The 20,369-nt window shown below is 36.4% G+C and overlaps 2 protein-coding genes across 4 annotated transcripts; both read left to right on the forward strand.

Moving 5' to 3' along the window:
- The first annotated feature begins 2,154 nt into the window (after positions 1–2,154).
- LOC121755584 (paired amphipathic helix protein Sin3-like 3) lies at positions 2,155–9,638 on the forward strand. 3 transcript variants are annotated; one of them, XM_042150904.1, is made up of 22 exons: positions 2,155–2,312; positions 2,404–2,524; positions 3,006–3,161; positions 3,249–3,438; positions 3,512–3,610; positions 3,700–3,867; positions 3,955–4,114; positions 4,415–4,545; positions 4,922–4,997; positions 5,089–5,345; positions 5,422–5,576; positions 5,676–5,803; positions 5,893–6,147; positions 6,265–6,900; positions 6,987–7,045; positions 7,214–7,807; positions 7,915–8,015; positions 8,104–8,242; positions 8,392–8,544; positions 8,635–8,798; positions 8,886–8,997; positions 9,090–9,638. In XM_042150904.1, the coding sequence occupies exons 2-22, from the start codon at positions 2,469–2,471 to the stop codon at positions 9,231–9,233; spliced, it is 3,933 nt and encodes a 1,310-aa protein (XP_042006838.1). In that variant the 5' UTR covers positions 2,155–2,312; positions 2,404–2,468; the 3' UTR covers positions 9,234–9,638. The 3 variants fall into 3 exon arrangements, with proteins under 3 accessions (XP_042006838.1, XP_042006839.1, XP_042006840.1); XM_042150905.1 differs by having other exon boundaries at positions 3,958–4,114; XM_042150906.1 differs by lacking the exons at positions 2,155–2,312; positions 2,404–2,524; positions 3,006–3,161 and having other exon boundaries at positions 3,301–3,438; positions 3,517–3,610.
- A 975-nt stretch (positions 9,639–10,613) lies between these two features.
- LOC121756326 (pyruvate dehydrogenase E1 component subunit alpha, mitochondrial-like) lies at positions 10,614–13,189 on the forward strand. The gene is made up of 8 exons (XM_042151835.1): positions 10,614–11,364; positions 11,574–11,653; positions 12,012–12,089; positions 12,186–12,281; positions 12,363–12,434; positions 12,522–12,575; positions 12,668–12,733; positions 12,846–13,189. The coding sequence occupies exons 1-8, from the start codon at positions 10,692–10,694 to the stop codon at positions 12,888–12,890; spliced, it is 1,164 nt and encodes a 387-aa protein (XP_042007769.1). The 5' UTR covers positions 10,614–10,691; the 3' UTR covers positions 12,891–13,189.
- The last annotated feature ends 7,180 nt before the right edge of the window (positions 13,190–20,369 follow it).

The raw sequence follows: 20,369 nt of genomic DNA on the forward strand, positions 1-20,369 counted from the left end.
TTTGGTCCGAAAAAACATGATTCGTGATTATATTTGACATTAGGGTCCTCTGACGCTAATTTTTTTTGTTAGGGACCTGTGGTGTCACAACCCGAAAAGTTATGGACTTTTGCGGTAGTTCACTCTAAAAGTAAATGTCGCATATATGGATTTTTTTATATTGAAAACAGATATTTAAATTTTAGAGTGAACTACGCAAATGGTATCCAAACTATGTTATTTGTACGCTATTGATCCTAAACTTAAAAATTATAATGGGTGGTCCTTAGACTAAGGTGTAATCACATTTTTAGTACTTTTTCACTATTCATCACAATTTTGTGCCAAAAATGTTCCCAAGGTATGGAGGGCATTTTTGGTCTTTCATATATAAATACTGGATATGCTACTCTCTCTCTCTATTATTTTGGATATGATACTTTCTCATAGTTTGAGTGCCTAAAATGATATTTTTCACTACACTTTTTAAATCACCGTCCTCTTTCTCTCTCTTTCTCTAAAACTTTAGAAAGTAAAAAATTAAAATTAAAAATAAATATGAAATTCTTAAATATATTAATTATGAAATTAGAATTATAAGTTTAATTATGATTGCGATTCAATTATTTTTAATATTTATAATTAAAAATTTATGATTAATTTATAAAATTTTAATTTTTAATATTAATAAATACTCAAATCACAATCAAAATTAAATTTAGCTAAAAATTATTTTGATAATTAAATTTGTAATTTTAATTTTTATAATGATATATTTCAGAATTTCATTGTACTTTTTTGTTATAATTTTTTACTTTATATTAGTTTAAGATAAAAAGGATTTGACATAAAGTGATTGAAAAAGTAAAGATAAAAATATGATTTCATACACTTAAATTATAAGAAAATATCATATTCAATACTAGAAAGAGATATAGAAAATATCATATCCAGTGCATGCCTTAGGGGTATTTAAGGTACAAAATTGTGATGAATAGTGAAAAAGTACCAAAAACGTATTACACCTTAGTCTATGACTACCCATAATATTTTTAAAGTTTAGGGACCATTGCCGTGTAAAACGCATAATTTAGATACCATTTGCGTAGTTCACTCTAACTTTTATTGCAATAATACTTATCTCTATTTTCGGCTTAAAATAAAAACTTGTCTGTGTTTTGATTTTTAGCGAATGATAGAGTTTAAAAGTTAAAAGGGGATGTGCCTATATTTACCTGAGGTTTTATACTAGTCCCTCACTTTGATTTTTTTTTTGAAATGCTTATATAATGTGTTTTTACTCTTCATTAAATATGCACTCTTTATCTCATTTCTATATACTTGAACTTCAACCTTCAATGCTAAATCTCATGAAGTTAAATTCTTTTAAGAAAAAAACATGTGTCCAATTCTTATAACTACTAGTGGTACTTAGTTATTACTCCTCCCATGTCATAGTACAAGTTACCCTTTCTATTTTAATTTACCCTACAAAATATATCATATCCATGTTTATTTTTTTTCTCTTAAATTAATATATGAAAATACTATTTTATTTTTCCACTTAATAAGCAAAAGAATATTTTCTAAAATTACGTGTCATTATTCAAATGTGACATCTACCTCGAAGCAACATAATTGTTCTCTATACTTTATCACATCTTGAAAAATTGAAAAATTACTTTTTCCTATACTTTATATTTAAATAATATGATCAGTTGATAACTATCTTTAACTGGTAACTGACAACCATGTCAACAGCGTTGTGCATTTAGTGTCATATAAATGTCTTCTTGTTGACACCTATAATGTAAGTTGTTAATATAATTGTCAGTTATTAATTTTAAGGTAATTTTCAAATCTAACAAGATCCTTATACTTAATTTATGAAAAATATATAAAATCTCATACACTATGAAAGATATGAAATCTCATACATTTAAGTACTATGAAATATATTTATTTAAATGCAACGGAGTGAGTATAAGTTCATGTCGAAATAACACTTCGTAAATTCGGATTGTCATCCCTAATTCTACTAGGATAGGTGCTCCAATTCCAAATCTTTATAGGAGTATTAATAAATTGTGAATATATAAATATTTATGCAGCGTTAAATTTATATATTTTCGTAGACAAACTCTGTATATATATATACCACCACACGCTCACACCATTGCTGCTAAAACGAAGTATTTCTTGCTCCCTCATTAAGATCCATTGCTGCAAAAAGCTCCAACCTTTTTAATGCCATTTCTTCGATTATCCTTTCCCTATATCTCAAGTAATTCCAATTGTCTTCTCCTCTTCCATGATAGGCGATCTTCCTCCAGGTATGCACGATTACTCTTCGATTTTTGGATCTAATTCTAATCCTTTCAATTGCTGCAAACTTAATTGTTTCCTAATTTCTCTCTGGATCAGGATTTTCTCTACTCCAACTAAATACAACGTGCTATTTATAATCTCTGATTTTTCGATACAAAGCCATGAAGAGGTCTAGAGATGATGTTTTTGCGACTGCCATTCCTTCTCCAACTGAGCCGTGAGTTTTTCCCTTTTTAAGCGTTGATTTTTTTTGCTGTTTGGGGATGAGTTGGTTGAGGTTTTTGTGATTGATTAGTTTTGATTTTTAGCCGTGAGATTGATCTTGCTGTTGAGGTGCTCCAGTTTTTTTGCTGTTGTGTATTGTGTTTGCAATTTATGTCAAATTTTTGAGCTTTTGTTGTATTTCGTGTTGCGGATTGTGCTCGGTGAACTGAATCTCGAATGGTTGCGTAGGTGTTTGATTGTCTTGGAAAGTGATGTTTTTATGAGTTGTTTGGGGAAACTTTGTGCTGATATGTATGCTTCAGAAGATTGTCTTTCGTCTGCTCCTTTGTTCGGAAGACAGTATAATGGTCATGTCGTGTGCACCGTTGTTGATATGAAAATTTCTCATTCAATGCAAGGAAGGTTGCCTTCTTTTATTATGAAAGTGTGTGTTGATAAGGGTTTCAAATTTGCATATTTGGGGGACGATGAAGTTCTGGAAAAGCCCAGGTGTCAACGGCAAGGAGTGCGCAGAAGCTCCAGACGACTGATGCCTTGTCATATCTCAAAGTTGTGAAGGAAAAGTTTCAGGACAAAGGGGACTTGTATAATGAGTTTCTTGATGTCATGAAAGAGTTCAAGGCTCAAAGGTATACCTGTGCTTTTCCTATTTTGGGATTTAGTCCGGATTTCATTATGCTAATGTGTTTATATGTGTTTTGCTGGTCTGGATGTAGGATTGATACATCTGGTGTTATAGTAAAAGTGAAGGAACTATTTAGAGGGGAACGGGACCTAATTCTGGGTTTCAATGCCTTTTTACCAAAGGGATATGAAATTACCCTCCCAGCCGAGGATGATGAACCACTTCTAAAAAAGAAGCCCGTAGATTTTGAAGAAGCAATTGGTTTTGTAAACAAAATAAAGGTGCGCCTATAGTCTTCTGTTTCCTGTTTCTCCATTAGAATTTGTGGTCTGACCAATTTCAAATTAATCGCAGACCAGATTTCAGGGTGATCATCATGTATACAATGCATTTCTTGACATCTTGAATATATACAGAAAAAATAATATGTCAATAACAGAAGTCTATCAGGAGGTACTCCACTCAGAATCCATGTTATTAATATGTGTGATAAAAACAGATATAATGTTCTTGAGTAGTGATTTCTTGATTTATGTTTGCAGGTTTCAGGTCTTTTTCAGGATCATGCTGACCTCCTTGTAGAGTTTACTCATTTTTTACCTTATACTACTGCTGCCGCCCCCGTCCACCGTGCTCAACCCAATAAAAATCATATCTCGCTGCAGAACAGTGGAGGCTCTCCCATGACAATGATTCGGTCCATTGAGCAGGTCAATTTCACTTTTGTGAATTATTGTTTTGTGGTTGACTCTGTAATACAAAATGAATAAACATCTCTCTTGGAACATTTGTTCCAGAAGCCTGCTGCAGGCAATTCATTTGTTATTTGCCCTGATTCAGAGCAATGGAAAGTTAGTAAAGAAGATAGCAAAACTGAGCTTCATTATGACGATAACTTGGACAGTGTAAGAAAATTTGCCGGCGGAGATGATTCTGCTAACGACCAGTTACATAAAGGTTGGTACAGTAAGAATCAGATTGTGTTTCATCAAATTAATCTCATTAAATTGTAATATGAGTTCAGTGTTATAACCACTCTTGATTCCCAGTGTACATCCAATTTTTTGAGCATGCAGTAACACTATTGTATCTGTGATCATGAGATTTATATTTTAGCATTTTGTTACAGAATATTATTGATTTTGTTATTGCAATTTTTATGTTGAGAATCATTGCCAAACTTTTTGTGTATCTATCTGCATTCAGTTGGAGTGTTCGCTTGTATCTAGTATAATCAATTCATTTTCTCATGAACAGATAACCCAGTATCAATTTTCTGCGGAAAAGTGAAGGAAAGATTGAATGATTCCGAAAGCTACAAGAAGTTTTTGGACTGTGTTCGTTCCTATAGCAGCAAGTTTGTCACACTGCCTCAATTTCAAAAGCTGGTAATTTTTTCCCTGCGATACTTATCCTTCCAGTTAGCTCCAATTTACATCTGTCCTCTAGTAATGTTGAATTATGGCATAGACAAAAGCAGTTTTAGCTAAAATTGTATACTGCCCCAAAGTTTCTCTATATACCCTTCTCTGTATATCATGCCATTTTTAGTAATGAAAAAATAGCAAGCTACATCCTCCTATCATGCTAATACATCTCAAGTTAATTGAATTGATGAAGTGATGATAAAGCCTGAAAATATAGATATCAACCATTTAACATTTTATTTACTAGAAAAGAGAATTGCTGGCAACATGTCATATATTTCACTCTTGTATCTCTGGTAGGATTTTGTTATTCAAGATAAACTGTATGCTGTATCAGGTAGCTAGTATACTGGGTTCACATCCAGACCTCAGGGAACAGTGCGAAGATTTCATAATTTATGTTGAGAAGACAGGTGAGAAAACATTGATGCTTTTTACGTGTTTTGTGGAAACTATATGTATTTGTTAAGTTGCTCTGAACTGGATGTTTTACATATTTTCTAGGCAGCAAACAACATTTCAGATCTCTAAAGGTAGATGACCGTGAAGCAGATGTGAATAATAAGGAAGACAGTGATAAAAATATAGATCATGACAATACTGAAAGGGATAGATCCGACAAGGCTCTTGCTTTTAGCAAAGATGTCCAAGGACAGAAACTGTCCATTACAAGGGAGAAGTTTATGGCGAAACCCATCCATGAACTTGATCTCTCTAACTGCGAAAGCTGCACTCCAAGTTACCGACTTCTTCCTGACAATGTTAGTATATAGTTTTGTAATACATATCCAAATTTTCTGTATCTTTTTGCTCATCCTTCAGTGTTCCCCAATGCAGTATCCGATTCCATCAGTGAGCTGTAGAACCAAGATTGGTTCTGAAGTGCTGAATGATCATTGGGTGTCTGTCACTTCAGGAAGTGAGGACTATTCATTCAAACATATGCGCAAAAACCAATATGAAGAAAGCCTGTTCCGTTGTGAGGACGATAGGTGAGAGTTCTTTCCGGAGATTCCTTGAACTCGTGGTGTAATAAACCTGCCATCTTGTCTGCTAGAAGATGTGAATTTCTGTATCTATTATGATTCCAGGTTTGAACTTGACATGCTGTTGGAATCTGTGAATGCAACAACAAAGCGTGTTGAAGAATTGTTAGATAGTATGAACTATCATACTGACAAGATTGGGAGTTCATCTCATATAGGTGATCATCTGACAGGTATGCACCAATGATTACCTAATTTCTCTTTTGAACAAATTTATGCTGTTGATAGTTTACTTGAAAGTCCACTTCAATCTGTTTTTCAGCTGTTAACCTTCGGTGTATTGAGCGTTTATATGGTGATCATGGGCTTGACGTAAGGGATGTGCTTAGGAAGAACGCGCCCCTTGCACTGCCAGTTATTTTAACCAGGCTGAAGCAGAAGCAGGAAGAATGGGAAAGGTGCCGCTCCGATTTCAATAAGATTTGGGCTGAAATTTATGCTAAAAACTACCACAAGTCACTCGATCATCGGAGCTTCTATTTTAAGCAACAAGATACAAAGAACTTGAGTGCTAAAGGTGATTCGGATTTGCACTGTATTGACTAGGTTCCTTACTACAATATCTGATGTTATGCTTTCTTCTCATCCTCTATATACTGACAATATAATTTGGTTGATGGTTTCTCTCCATCAGCATTTTTAGCTGAAATCAGAGAAATGAGTGAAAAGGATCAGAATGAAGATGAGAAGATTCTTTCGATCAGTGGTGGATATAAACAACCCATCAAACCTCATATGAAATTTGAATATCCTGATCCCGACATTCAAGAAGATCTATATCAGCTCATGAAATATGCTTGTGGAGAAGTGTGTACACCTGAACAGCATGACAAAGTCATGAAGATTTGGACAACATTCATTGAACCAGTGTTCAGCATTCCTTCCCGTCTTAGTGTGGAGGACATGAAAGAAACTGTAAACAATGATTCGGCTAAAACATTGGCCAATTTGGGTGAAGGGAATGGCATCCCTGTTGGTGAGGCTGCTTCAAATATGTCCAAAACTGGAGGTGATAATATTCCAACTGAAGAACCCCGCTGCAGCGGGATACTAATGGGACATGGTGATAATGGGGTCAAGAATTGTGGTTCTCCTAATGCAGATAATGCTGCGTGTGAGATTGATATATCACGCAATGCAACCCAAAATGGAGTAATGCGCACAGATTCCAGCATCATGCCTGCAATTTCAGGGACCAGCAAACAAGCTGGTTTCTTTGAGCAAGTTACTCCAAACTCTACAGGAGAAAAGAACATAAATCTGGAAAATGGTGCATATTTAATCTACAATCTGTCATTAGTTAATATCTACTTCTATGGCTAACTTTTAAAGAAATTGTTACATGCTACTCTGCAGGATCAAGCAGTGCTATTGGTGATCATGGGACTACTGTAGTGCTGAACAACAAACCACAGGTATACTAGAGTCATTGGGTATATTGAGAATCTTATAGAAAGTATATAAACAAGACATCGCAATGAAATGGAAGAACGGGTCAAAAATTGTCATGCTTTCAGATATGGTCCTGATTTTTGGTAAAACTAGTTAGCCAGAAAAGAGTTAATTTAGGACTGTTGTTGCAGGGTGGTCTTTATATGAAAGTTACTTCCTCTTCAGTTGAGGGGATCCAAGCTCAGAGATGTCAGAATGAAATTATAGGTTTCGATAAAGATGAACGAGAAGAAGGTGAGTTATCCCCTAGTAAGAATCCTGAAGGCGGCATTTTGGGTGCATTTGGAGAAGTTGCGTACGGTTCTTGTAATAGTAGACAGACTGGAGGAGAAGAACTTTGTGTTGTGGAGGTGGGCAGAGAAAATGATGTTAACGCTGACGATGAAGGTGAGGAAAGTGCCAAGGGCTCCTCAGACAGCGAGAATGGCTATAAAATTGCTGAAGTTTCAGCAACTGATTCAGCCGACAGAGAAGAGCGCTCTCCCGGAGATCATGATGAAGACGAGGACCATGATGAGAATGACAACAAGGATGCGAGTGAACCTGAGGCGGAAGGCGTGGCAGACATCCATGAGAATGAGGGAATGGTGGCATTTTCGGGTCATGTTCTACACACTGTGAAGCCTCTTACGACGACATTGCCTGCTGCCTTACCTGTGAAAGAGAGGAACTCAGAGATTTTCTACGGAAACGATTCCTTCTATTTGCTTTTCAGGCTTCATCAAGTAAAGTTCATCTATATTTATTACTAATATTTATAGTTTTTATCATACATCTCACAAACTGTTTTGCTTTGCCCATCACAATAATATCCCTTTTCTTGCTTCTACAGATTTTATATGAAAGAATGCATAGTGCTAAGTTACATTCGTCATCACCAGAAAATAAATGGAGGATCTTGAACGATTCTAATACAGCGGATTCATATGCCAGGTATCTTTCTTGATTTTTCAGTTATCATTTTCTTGGGATAAAGCTAAGAAGCTCTACTAATAAAGTTGCACTTGTTGCACGTAAGCAGATTTAAGGATGCACTACACAGTTTGCTGGATGGATCATCTGATAATGCAAAGTTCGAAGATGATTGTCGAACTATTATTGGTGCTCAATCCTACATCCTCTTTTCACTAGACAAACTGATACATAAACTCGTCAAACAGGTGACAACTTGGGATTTATTTCAAACATTTACATACAACATGTTTCCACCATTTCTGCTGTTTGTGATTCAATGGTTTACAGCTGTAGCAACATGTTTCCACCATTTCTGCTGTTTGTGATTCAATGGTTTACCCCTGATATTCTACAGCTGCAAACAATTGCAAGTGAGGAGATGGAGAACAAACTCATTCAGCTATATTCATACGAAAGATCAAGAAGTCCTCGAAAATTTACTGATGCTATTTATCATGAAAATGCACGTTTTCTTCTCCCCGAAGACAACTTGTATCGTATAGAATGTGTACGTGTCCTGATTTATTCTCGTTTTTATCCAGAACGTTCGTATATCTTTCAGGTTACACCCCTTACTGAGCATGATCTTCTGCTGCAGGTGCCTTCCCCAACATGTTTAACGGTTCAGCTCATGAAAAACGAGCAGGACAAACCTGAAGAGACAGCTATCTACATGGACCCTGCGTTTGCAGCTTATTTGAATGATGAACTACTAGCAGTTTCTCCGGAACGGAAAGGAAAACATAAGATATTCTTGAAGAGGTAATGCTAAACTAAAACACACAAGAAATTTCCATCGAACATCTACACTTTTTTTTGTATATATGTTGATCTGAAAAACATCTGCAGAAACAAAAGAAAATTTCAGACTCAAGACAAGATCTCCGACACCTCCAAAGCCACGGAACAACTTGTAACTCATAATGGTCTTGAAATCAAGGTTGCTTCCAATACACTGAAGGTATGACGATGATGAGAAAAGCTGATTTAGGAAACCTAAATACCCTTAGGCATTAACATTATACTAAATTTATATGGTTTTGTATGCCATAGGCTTCTTATGTTATAAATTCGGAAGACTTCTTGTATCGCCTGAGCAAAAGGAGGAAAACTCAGTTTCACAGCCGTTCGAGCAGTAGCGCTTCCAATGGTTGTTCTCAAAGAGTTAGAAGAAGCGGCAGATTGATGGTTGGTTGAATAGCAAAAGCTTTTCTGCATCAGTAATTGAAGGTTAGACTCATCGACAAAATCATAATGCGGTAACTGATAACAATTAAGTGCTAAAAGTGAGCTGAGGCGGCGGCTGAATCTCGTTTCAACTGTCACATGACGAGCACCGTGCTTGGTGTTGATGGAAGGGAGGACTTGGATATGTTTGTAGATATTTACATGTTGTAGTATTCTTACATTCAAGCTGACACAAATGGTCTTATATAAGGCACTTTTTTCATCCCACATTTCCAGTGCCTTGTCAATTTTGTTTCTCTCTCTTTCTACAAGGTTACTTTCAACTGTCTATCTAAATCTTACCCACCTCTTGGCTCTCTTGGTTTTGTTACTGGCTTGATCTGTCCAATAAAAAATTATTTCTTATTTTTTAAAGTAAACAGTAAATCATGTATTTTGTATACATAACGCATATTTTGGATATATACATATTTGTTTTATACAAAACCTGCAATACAAAGTATACATATTCATTGTTTAATGTATATAAAGATTTGTCATGTACTAATCCCTTCGATCTGTGTTAATGAAATCATTTTGCCATTTCAGTACGTTTTATAATAGTGAATTTATTTGTTTATAGCAAAAGTTAATATATTTATTTTTTCTTGCTTTTCTCTTTCTTACTTTGTTCTTATTTTATTCTTTCTTCGTCTCTCAACCTTTTTCATTTATTACTTTATTCTTATTTTCCATAATTCAATGTACACAATTTTTATTAAATCGCGCTTAAAAAATAAACGTTTCCAGTCCACTACCATGGAACAGAGGAATACTATTTTCCTCCCATAAAAATAATCTTTTTTTCCTATTTTGGCCCATCTATAAAAATTAACCATTTTTAAAATATTTTTTTCAGGTCTTTTCTCTCTTTTTCTACCTATTTCCTACTTTCAATTTCACATATTTTTATTACCATATATGTAAGATTTAGTTGTTATTCAAAAGAAAAACATACTCCCTTTGTTTGTGAAAAATAAACCCATTATTGGATGACCTGCGTTTTAATGAAAAATTGATAAAGTAAAATAGATTGAAACGACAAAAAGTAAAAGAAAAGGAGAAAAAAATTAAAAGGTGAAGTACTATATTTATATGTAATACTCCATCAATCCTTAAAATATAAATAAACTTGTACCATAGAATAGAGTTTCAATGTGAAATTAGTAAATTAGTAATATTAATAGATTGCGAAATTCACTTTATTAAAATTGTTTTATTAAAATTGTGTAATTAGTTAAATTGTTTTCATATGTAGACTAGTATAATGTTAAAAGAGAAGATGAAAAGAGTAAATATAAAAAGTTAGGAAACTATAGGAAGTGGTACTCCATAACATTGGGTGTTTTGTACTGTAATACGTATTGAATCAGTTTGTTGTGTGTGTGTGTGTGTGTGTGTTTCCGATTGAAGTGAGTCAGAGTAGCCATGGCGCTAACCCGGCGTAGCCTCCACCTCCACCTCATCCGCCCAATCTTCTCCGCGCGCCTCCTCACCACCGCCTCCACCTCACCGATCTCGATCGAGACCTCTCTCCCCTTCACCGCCCACAACATCGACCCCCCCTCCCGCTCCGTCCAGACCTCCCCGCACGAGCTCCTTTCCTTCTTCCGCGACATGGTTCTCATGCGCCGGATGGAGATCGCCTCCGACTCTCTGTACAAGGCCAAGCTCATCCGCGGCTTCTGCCACCTCTACGACGGCCAGGAGGCCGTCGCCATCGGCATGGAGGCCGCCATCACCCGCAAGGACTGCATCATCACCGCCTACCGCGACCACTGCCTCTACCTCGGCCGCGGCGGAACCCTCGTCGAGGCCTTCGCCGAGCTCATGGGCCGCAACGGCGGCTGCTCCAAGGGGAAAGGCGGATCGATGCACTTCTATAAGAAGGACGCCGGTTTCTACGGCGGCCATGGAATCGTCGGCGCTCAGATCCCCTTAGGCTGTGGATTGGCCTTTGCGCAGAAGTATAGCAAGGATGACAGTGTCTCCTTCATGATGTACGGCGACGGCGCCGCTAATCAGGGCCAATTGTTTGAAGCCCTAAATATGGCCGCGCTTTGGGATCTGCCTGCGATTTTGGTTTGCGAGAACAATCACTGTATGTTTTTTTAAATTAATTAACTATACTTGTTCACAAAATTAAGCTTAACTATACTTGTTCACAAAATTAAGCTTGTTATTGATCAATTGTAAACTTGGATATTATTTTTAAAATTTTTTGTGTTTTGAGTCTGTGTTGCTGAACTGTTGGATTTGTTAGTGATTATACACAAGACATTTGATTTGATCATTTTGGATGATGCATAGATGGAATGGGCACAGCAGAATGGAGGGCGGCGAAGAGTCCAGCTTACTTCAAGAGAGGAGATTATGTTCCGGGATTGAAGGTGAGAACTTATTTAGTACTCCCTCCGTTCTGCCTTAATAGAGACATTTCATTTTCTGTACTCGTTTTGGAAAAATAATACTACTTAAAATGTAGAAAAAGTAAAGTAAGAGAGAGTGGTCTTTGCATTATTCTCTCTCAAACTTTACTTTTTCTCCACTTTAACTATTTATTATTTTTCCAAAACGAGTGCAGAAAATGAAACTTGCTTATTAACATGGAACGGAGGAAGTAGTATCATTGGTAGGAACAATTGTTTGGTAGAGGGAGTGTTTGAGATGAGAGCTACCTTTGATTCCCCAAGCGTCTGTGTCTATGTCATGTGGTGTTGATTGTTTATTTTTTTTTCATGAAAATAGGTTGATGGGATGGATGCTCTTGCAGTTAAACAAGCTTGCAAATTTGCAAAGGAGCATGCTCTAAAGAATGGACCTATTGTGAGTAAACATTTGAGTATTTCCTTGCAAAAAATGTGATGCTTTTATGCTGGTTTTCGACATTGATTAGTCCGGCTTGCTTGTATGTATATCCAGATTCTTGAAATGGACACCTATAGGTACCACGGGCACTCCATGTCTGATCCTGGAAGCACCTATCGCACACGTGATGAGATTTCTGGCATCAGACAGGTGAATATGGTCGAATGTTCCCTCTTTGTTGTGAAGTTGGTATTTCTTGTTCGGATATCCAATTTGAGTGTTGTGTTGCAGGAGCGTGATCCTGTTGAAAGAGTCAGAAAGCTTATACTAGCTCATGATCTAGCAACCGAGAAGGAAATGAAGGTATTAAATATGGTGAACAATGTGTTGTTTTTCATTTTCTGCTCGAGAATTCGATCATGTGATGATTGTTTTCGTTCTCCATCTTAGGACACTGAGAAAGAAGTTAGGAAGGAGGTGGATGAAGCCATTGCAAAAGCTAAGGTTAGAACTTTTTCAGCATGATATCTTGGTTTCAGATGAATCTACAATATAATAAATCGAACTTTGAATTATCGTGCACTTTGTTTTTGCAGGAGATGCCCTCACCCGATCCTTCCGAGCTGTTTACTAATGTATACGTGAAAGGCTTGGGAGTCGAGGTATGATTGCTTTCAAACTCATGAAATCTTGTGAATTGCACAATCTTGTTCATCCCCTTTGTCGGCCCGATCTAGGCTATGATCATAACTCTGCGCGCGTGTGTGTTTGCAGGCATTTGGAGCAGACAGGAAAGAGTTGAGAGCTGTACTTCCATGAGCCAAATAAATCAAGTATGTGTGTTTTGCCCCATACAAATAAATCAAAGCAGATTGTAGACTTTTCTGCAATTTCGTGTGGATATATAGCTATATATATATCTATCTTAGTTTTGCTACTATTTATCCATGTATATGTGTTAGAGATATCCAATCGTGCTCTGAAATAGTAGTAATATAGTAGTAACTCGGATTCGTAGTTTGATTTTACAGTTTTGAAGAGCATGAAATTATAATGGTGCCACTGATTGGGAATAGTTACAATTATTTAATTTTATTTCATTATTTTTTTCCTTTTTATTTGGTTTTACAAATCAATTAAAGTAACTAATAACTGCTAAATTTTTATCCATTTGTTATTTTTAGTATATTGCGCCTGGTAGGGAACATTAGTGTATTATCTCAATAGAACCTTTCTATGCATCTTCATGGTGTTTAGATAGATAGTTTAGAAAATGACTGGGTACTACTTACTTCGTCTAACCTAATTTACTGTCTAATTAATTACCTAATTGTATTTGATCTTCCATAAAATTAAGTCGTCACTTTATTAGATATCTTCCTGCTCAATATTTATACCATGTTAATTATTGGATTCTAGAAATATAAAGTAAAAATAAAGTTTGAGACATAATTGTTGAGAGGTAGGTCTAGATATGACTTGGTGGGTATTGTTATACTTGGTTTCATATTTGGTATAGAGAGCATTCAATTTATACTCGAAGGTGTGTTGGACACTTGACTGGTTCAGGAGGTTTATTTAAATGTTTCGGATAGGTTTACTCCTAATTCGTCATTGGTTTCCGTTTGCAATGCTCGAAGTGGACCAAGATTAATAGTACTCAAATTATTATAATAAAAATCTAAAATGGAGGTACCAGACTAATTTCCATTTCGGATCCAAGACCTTTGCAATAAAAAACACCCTGAAATCTCACTGAAATACTTAAGCCATTTGCCAATCATATATTGTAGTAATATAAAACACACATTAATTCAGGAGAAGATGAAACATTTTTCATCGATGTCTTAAAAGCGTGATATATACATGCAATGCTCTAAAACATGAACAAATGTGCAATAATAAACACCTAATAATTCGATGGTTTCATTTTTGAAAATTTTGAACAATTTAAATAAACCCATTCAAAAAAAAATCACACAAATAATCTCTTTATGCCCCAAAGTAGAATCCAGACAATCATATGTCGAGTTCTATCTATAAGACACATCCATAATAAAATTTGTGTATTTTACCTTCTTTTGATGGCAATATTTTTTCCAAGCTATGCCAATAGGTGGCTTTTGATGGATCAGTCTAAAGGCAGTTCTAATAACACTAACATGCTTTTGTCATAATTCAAACGCATCTATTACATATAAATTCAAAATATGACATATGCATCTTTGATGAAAATACTTACCATCTATAACCGGATAACAAGCCACAATCAAGTCACTAATACTTGCAGTGTTAGCAATTACATTATGAAAACCAACAGATAATATCTTATTGCATAATTGAAATTCATTCAAAACTTGAATAATTAAATAAACAATTCCGGGTGCAGTGTGTGGTGCTCTAAAACCAATTAAACGTTTGTTCAAAGTCCAACTATTGTCCACAAAATGAAACGTAATGTCAATGTATGAATGTTTATATAAATAATCAGTCCATAAATCATAACAATTGTTCACTTTATGTCATAAGTTGAGTAAATAACGTGATAATTCAACTTTTTTCTCCGAACATTGTTGAGCGATAAATCTACTATTTTTTTTGTGCAGAAACATTAAAAGCACTTTGCATACCTCATATTTTTTTGTCATCAAAAGTATTAAAAGGAAAATGCTTCATTGTAGCTCATCTAGTCATAGTTTCAGTCACATTTTTAGGATCATATTTAAAAAGAGGCGCACCTGATCGAGACGAACCTGAGCCACCAGGAGGGAAGTTTAGTTGAGTTTGGGTAGAGGTTTGGTCATATTCGACTGGATGCTTTGTCTTCAAATGATGATGGAGAGTGCCATATCTCCCACCAATCGCAAATTGGTAGACTTTGACACAATAGTTACAATATGCATAAAACGCCGAAGTCTCTGTAACACCCCGACTTTTTCTAACCTTTTTATTTGTTCTCGTAGTGACATCGTTTGTGCATCTGAAAATTTTTCGCCTTTATTTATTTGTCGAGAGAAGTATTTTCACTTTTTGGGCCAAACAATTATTCTTTTACTATCAATTAGGAATCCGCTTGTTATGAGCCCAAAACCTTTTTAATTCTTCCTTCTTTGAGCCCAAAATTAGTCCTCTTATTGTTTTAATCTAAGGATATCTATCACTCTTCAATTTTCAATCCACAGTAGTTATCTCAAATCTCTTCACCACCCTGAAAAAGAGGAATATAATTAGTCAAATCTTTTCACATGGAGATATATATCCCATCGATTCCATAATTTGAATACCAAATAAAACGGAGAGAGTTGGAAAATAGAGAAGGGGGCGGCAGTGGTGCTATGTTGAGAAGAAAGTTGCGCAAACTCCAGTAGCGAGGACGACGGCATGGTTTCGAGTGGAGTAAGGCAGCAGTGGCTATGGGCAAAACAATGGGGCTGGACGGCGACGACTCCTACTCCGATCAATAGCCTCGCAACCAACGGACAGTAGCAGCGCGCTGACGAAACTCCGTGGAGGCAGCTGTGGCGGCGGTGTCGCAGCGAGGGGTTGGCGGATCAAAGAGGGAGGGCTCGAGGTGGAGCGCGATACAACGGATGAGGAAGACGGAGAGAGTTTGAATGAGGGTTCAGGCGGCCGAGTTCCGGCAAGGACAACGGTGGCAGCAGCCCGTTTGAAGGAGCTACTCGACGGCGAGCTCACCGTCGCTGGACTGTAGTGACAGCGGAGTTCGCAAGTTGGCGACATCAGTGGCAGGGAGGGCGAGGAGCAGGGGCTGACCGCGACGACGGCGGCGGCTTCAGTCTTGCATCACGACCGAGCAGCAGCGGCGACGCGACCTCGGCTCTGGGCTGGATCACGAACAGCCACGGCGGGAGGAAAGCAACAACGGTGAGGAAAGCAGGCATAGGTCTCCGAGAATGAATCGTGGAAGAGGAAAAATAAAAGATGGGGAGAGAAGAAACTAAATGTTAAAGTTCTCTGGCAGAGATGAAGTACGTGAGGGAGAAACATGATGGGGAGGTGAGAATAAGTGCGGTGTGTTTTTTAAATTGTTGGGCCTTGTCTTTAGTTAAAGCTTTGGGTCAACAAATTAATAAGGATTTATGGGTTAGAATTTATGAATTCATGGGCCAGATTACAAATTAAAAAGAGATGGGCTAAGTGGAACACTCACGGTGACGAAGGCTTTTCACGCACTCTATTCGAGAATGGAACAACAAGACAAATTAAGGTTTTAAACGAACGACGTGGGCTTTCTTTTTAAAAGGGCCATGCCCTAAGTATATTTTTATGTGAAAATGATGTGAATATTTGTCATGTCGTGCTTTGTTTTATTCTATGGAACCTATCTGATGTGACTTTTGCCATCAATGGATAATCGAATTCGGGTCTGACTAGGGAGTGAGTCCCTATTCAGGCTAGTGTACACCTATGAAGATCGTGCGCCATCTTTCGAGTTGGCCGGTCTAGTGACTTGGAATGTGGCCACATTCTTTGTCATCAATGGATCAGATATGGTAGACATCTATGGGAAAATGGTTGATCAACTGAATTTTACGATGGAAATGATTTTAGTGTCTCGAGTATTTTCAAAGTTAAAACCCCGAGGTCACTCAATGGTGGCTGATAAATACTTTTTATAAAATGTTTTCGGCATGAGTCCACTAAGTGCATCAAGTACTCAGCCCTGCATTTCTTCTTTTAAAAAATGTGCAGGTTGAGCGTGACGGGTGCGGTGGATGTTGAGCAAGACCGTTGAAGAAATTTGAGTGTGTAGAATGTGTCATGTCTTCACACGTGGCATATTCCTTCTCTCAAATGCTTCCGCTGAGTAGTTGTCCTTCTTTTGAGTTCTTGTATCGCTGAGATAATATTCATTTTTGAGTTGTTGATTGTTGAGATACTCTGATTTTATTCGAGCTATTCCCATTTGTTTCGAGCTATGGTCAAGTTGTGTTGTTTTCCCCTTTCTTCCCCGCTTCTTTAATCCTCCCCTAGTCGCGATCGACCGTGTTTTCTATCCTTAGAAAATACGGGCGTGATAGTCTCTTTTCGAGAAAGAGGATCATCATGACTTGGAACTACCACTAGGACCTTTTTGTGATGTTTTAACAAAAATATCAGATTTCAATGCTTTTTTACCGGGTGGAAGGGGAGGAGAAGACACTTTTTATTAGCACTAAATAAACCTGCAAGTATACAGAGTATACATAGTATAGCTAAAGGCTAGTACCAGATACGATCACGGGGAAAACTATCACAGACTGTCTATCTTCTACTTACTATTTGGAAAAACAAAGGTTTTTTGGGTTTTGAAAAATAAAATTTATAAAAATAAAGAAAACAAATAAACAGATGCAATAAAATCACATAAATGAATATATGAGAGAAGGAATTCCAGGGGATGTGCTTTTACAACTACGATTTCACAGGGATCTTGTTAATTTTCCAAAACTTCTCTTTTATATAAGTATATTTATAGATGTAATTTTATCTGCATACATAAGTAGTACTCCCTTCGTCCCTCTGTAGTATAGACATTTCTTTTCTGCACGGGATTTAAGAAATGTTGTGTTAAGCAAATTAAGTAAATAAATAATAAAGTACAAAAGGAAAAAAGGTAGAGAGATGAAGAGAGAATAAAGTAAGAGAGAGTAAAGTAAAAGAGAAGAAAAGTTATTGCTTTTTGTCAAAAAAGGAAACGACTCAACTACAGTAGGACAACCCAAAAAGGAATACGACTCAACTACATAGGGAGTACATTTTTGTTGTCAAAGAAAACATAAATTCTCTGTAATTGGTGGATGGGAGATTACGCGTGATCAAGTTATTTGGAAAAATAATCGACCGAGTGGATCAGTTTGCAAATGTCGTTGCGACTTGATCAATGCGCTTCTCTTTCTCACAAAAATATTTATAACTCCCTAACATGCATAATACTTTAAACAGCAAACGGCAAGTACGGGGTCGATCCCACAGAGAAACTGGTGCGTTGAGTGTGTGTTTAGTGAACAGGGTTCGGCTGCTGCCACGCTTTAAGTTGGGAGTTTTAGACTATTGGATTAAACTAGGCGGAATGCAAGCTAACTACTGGATCAAGTGACTCATCATGCTGGAGAATAGCGAACCGATCAAGTAAGCGACAAACTGGAATAAAAGATTTAACTACCTAAACATGCTACGAATCTATGAAACACTTTGCCATTCAACATAATGGAAGTTCAACTCTGGATCTGGGATTTTTTTAAAGATAGAACAGTAGACGAAAATTCCGAAAACAAATAACTTTGATTTTTAACTCAAAACAGAATTTTGAAGATGCGGAATACAAAACAAGAAACGATTCTTTAACTACGCAACAAACACGAAATCAAACTAGTCAACTAGATCTAGAGTGTAAGAAAGCGAATAAAGCCGAGAGATCCTCGGTTGGAAACTTGAGACGGCGTCGAACAGATCTGGATTTCTCTGTCGCGCTCCCTTTGGTCGCTCTCCTTCTAGCTAACCATTACTACTCTCTAATCTAAGCTATTTTGGAACTGGTAGAAAAGGACTCGGAACCAGGAACAGGCGGAAAAGGAACTGAAGGAAGAAGAAGCTCACTCCTATGGTGTTGCGTCCTCTATCTATATGCTCTTCACAACAACCTCCAGCTATGATAACAACTTTGGCAACGAATATTCGTCCTTGCTGGGATTGCGAGCCTCATCCGTTGATACGTGTCATCCTTCTAGAATGTAGTGGTCCTTCGATAACCGAGTGAGGATTCGCCTTCGTCCTTACGCGTCTTATCCATCGATACATGTCCCCTTTTCTGTTTCACAGCTGTTGTCCTTGATAACTGATTGAGGATCGTCTTCCAGCTCATCGGCCATACGTGTCCTCCTTCTGGAATGTAGTGGTCCCCCGCCTAACTGCTTGATCACCACCTTGATCAACCCACACGGTTTTGGCCTTTTTCGCCGTTTGCGCCAGCTTGATCAGTTTGGCCTTGCTGCCCTTGGTCAAGCGGCATTTCTGCACAATTAACACTCGCCTTCCGCGTGAAACTGATCAAGTAGCATACTTTTTACCCTTTAAACCGATGCATGAAATAAGTCTTATCTGTAATAAACAACTGAAAACAAATATAATAAAATAAAATGAATTGAACTTGATGTAACCGTTGTTGGATTGATACATGTACGCCTATTTGCTTTTCACTTTCCACAATCAAACTTTGCAAGAGAATATATGGTTTCATATTAGAAATGTCATGTTTCCCAATTTTATTAGGTGGTTTAGACATAAAGTTGACTTCCTTTTATTGCCCATAAGCTATAAAACACTAATACCTTATTTTTGAAGCCAATATAATTAGGTCCTTTTGAGTTTGGAGAGTCAGTCGATGATAGATTCGACCCAATATTAATTGATCTTGAGCCCATGGTTTTCTTTAGATTAATAGTACTATTGACTTCTAATTTTTGTTTTTTGGATTGTATTTAATTCTAAAGGTTAATAATTTGAAATCTGGATTGTGGCTTTAACGGTGGGAGAATGCTGTCAAAGTTGACGAGTATATCGTGAGCAAAGTCACATGCAATAACAAAATATAAGTAATTTAATCTAGTACTATAGGATTTTGAAAATGTAGTACTGCAAGAGATTTTTAGTTTCGATTGATTATAGTATTTTTAATTATTCCAATATGTTTATTTGAGAATTAAATTAATATTTTACGATAACAAATGGAGTAAGAAACTAAATTTGATCACCTTTGATAGCTATGATTATTGTTTAAGTATTTTATTCTAAATATTAATTATTGATTTCATATTTGCAAATTAATTTTGTTCCTTTTTAAAGTTATGTTAAGACATATTTTTATTGTAGTTTTAGGTGAGACGAATAACTTTACACAAGGCAAACGAGTTATTTTACCTTGAATTTTGTTGGAGAGTGACAAGTGGTGAAGAATTGAAAGTTTTAGTTTATAATGATGAAATTGATGGATTTTTTATTTTAAGATAATGTAGTGTATAAAGAGGTTTTTTAATAATTAGGAGTAATCACAGCATTGTTTAATTCTTTATTGTAATAGGTTTTATGTTCTCTCCAATATTTAACGTTTGAGATGTTTCACGATGTTTCACTGTTGATTTGTATATATTTTTAACTCTCATATTAACTAAAATTTTGTTACTCATCTTTGTTCATTATTATTAAATAGTACTATATTTTTTATTTACATATTTAATATAACAATATCGATTCTAATTTTGTTTAATTGATTTGCAATACATCAGGTCCTATCATGGA

The sequence above is a fragment of the Salvia splendens genome, chromosome 11 (genome assembly GCF_004379255.2).
Source record: "Salvia splendens isolate huo1 chromosome 11, SspV2, whole genome shotgun sequence".
Lineage (NCBI taxonomy): Eukaryota > Viridiplantae > Streptophyta > Magnoliopsida > Lamiales > Lamiaceae > Salvia > Salvia splendens.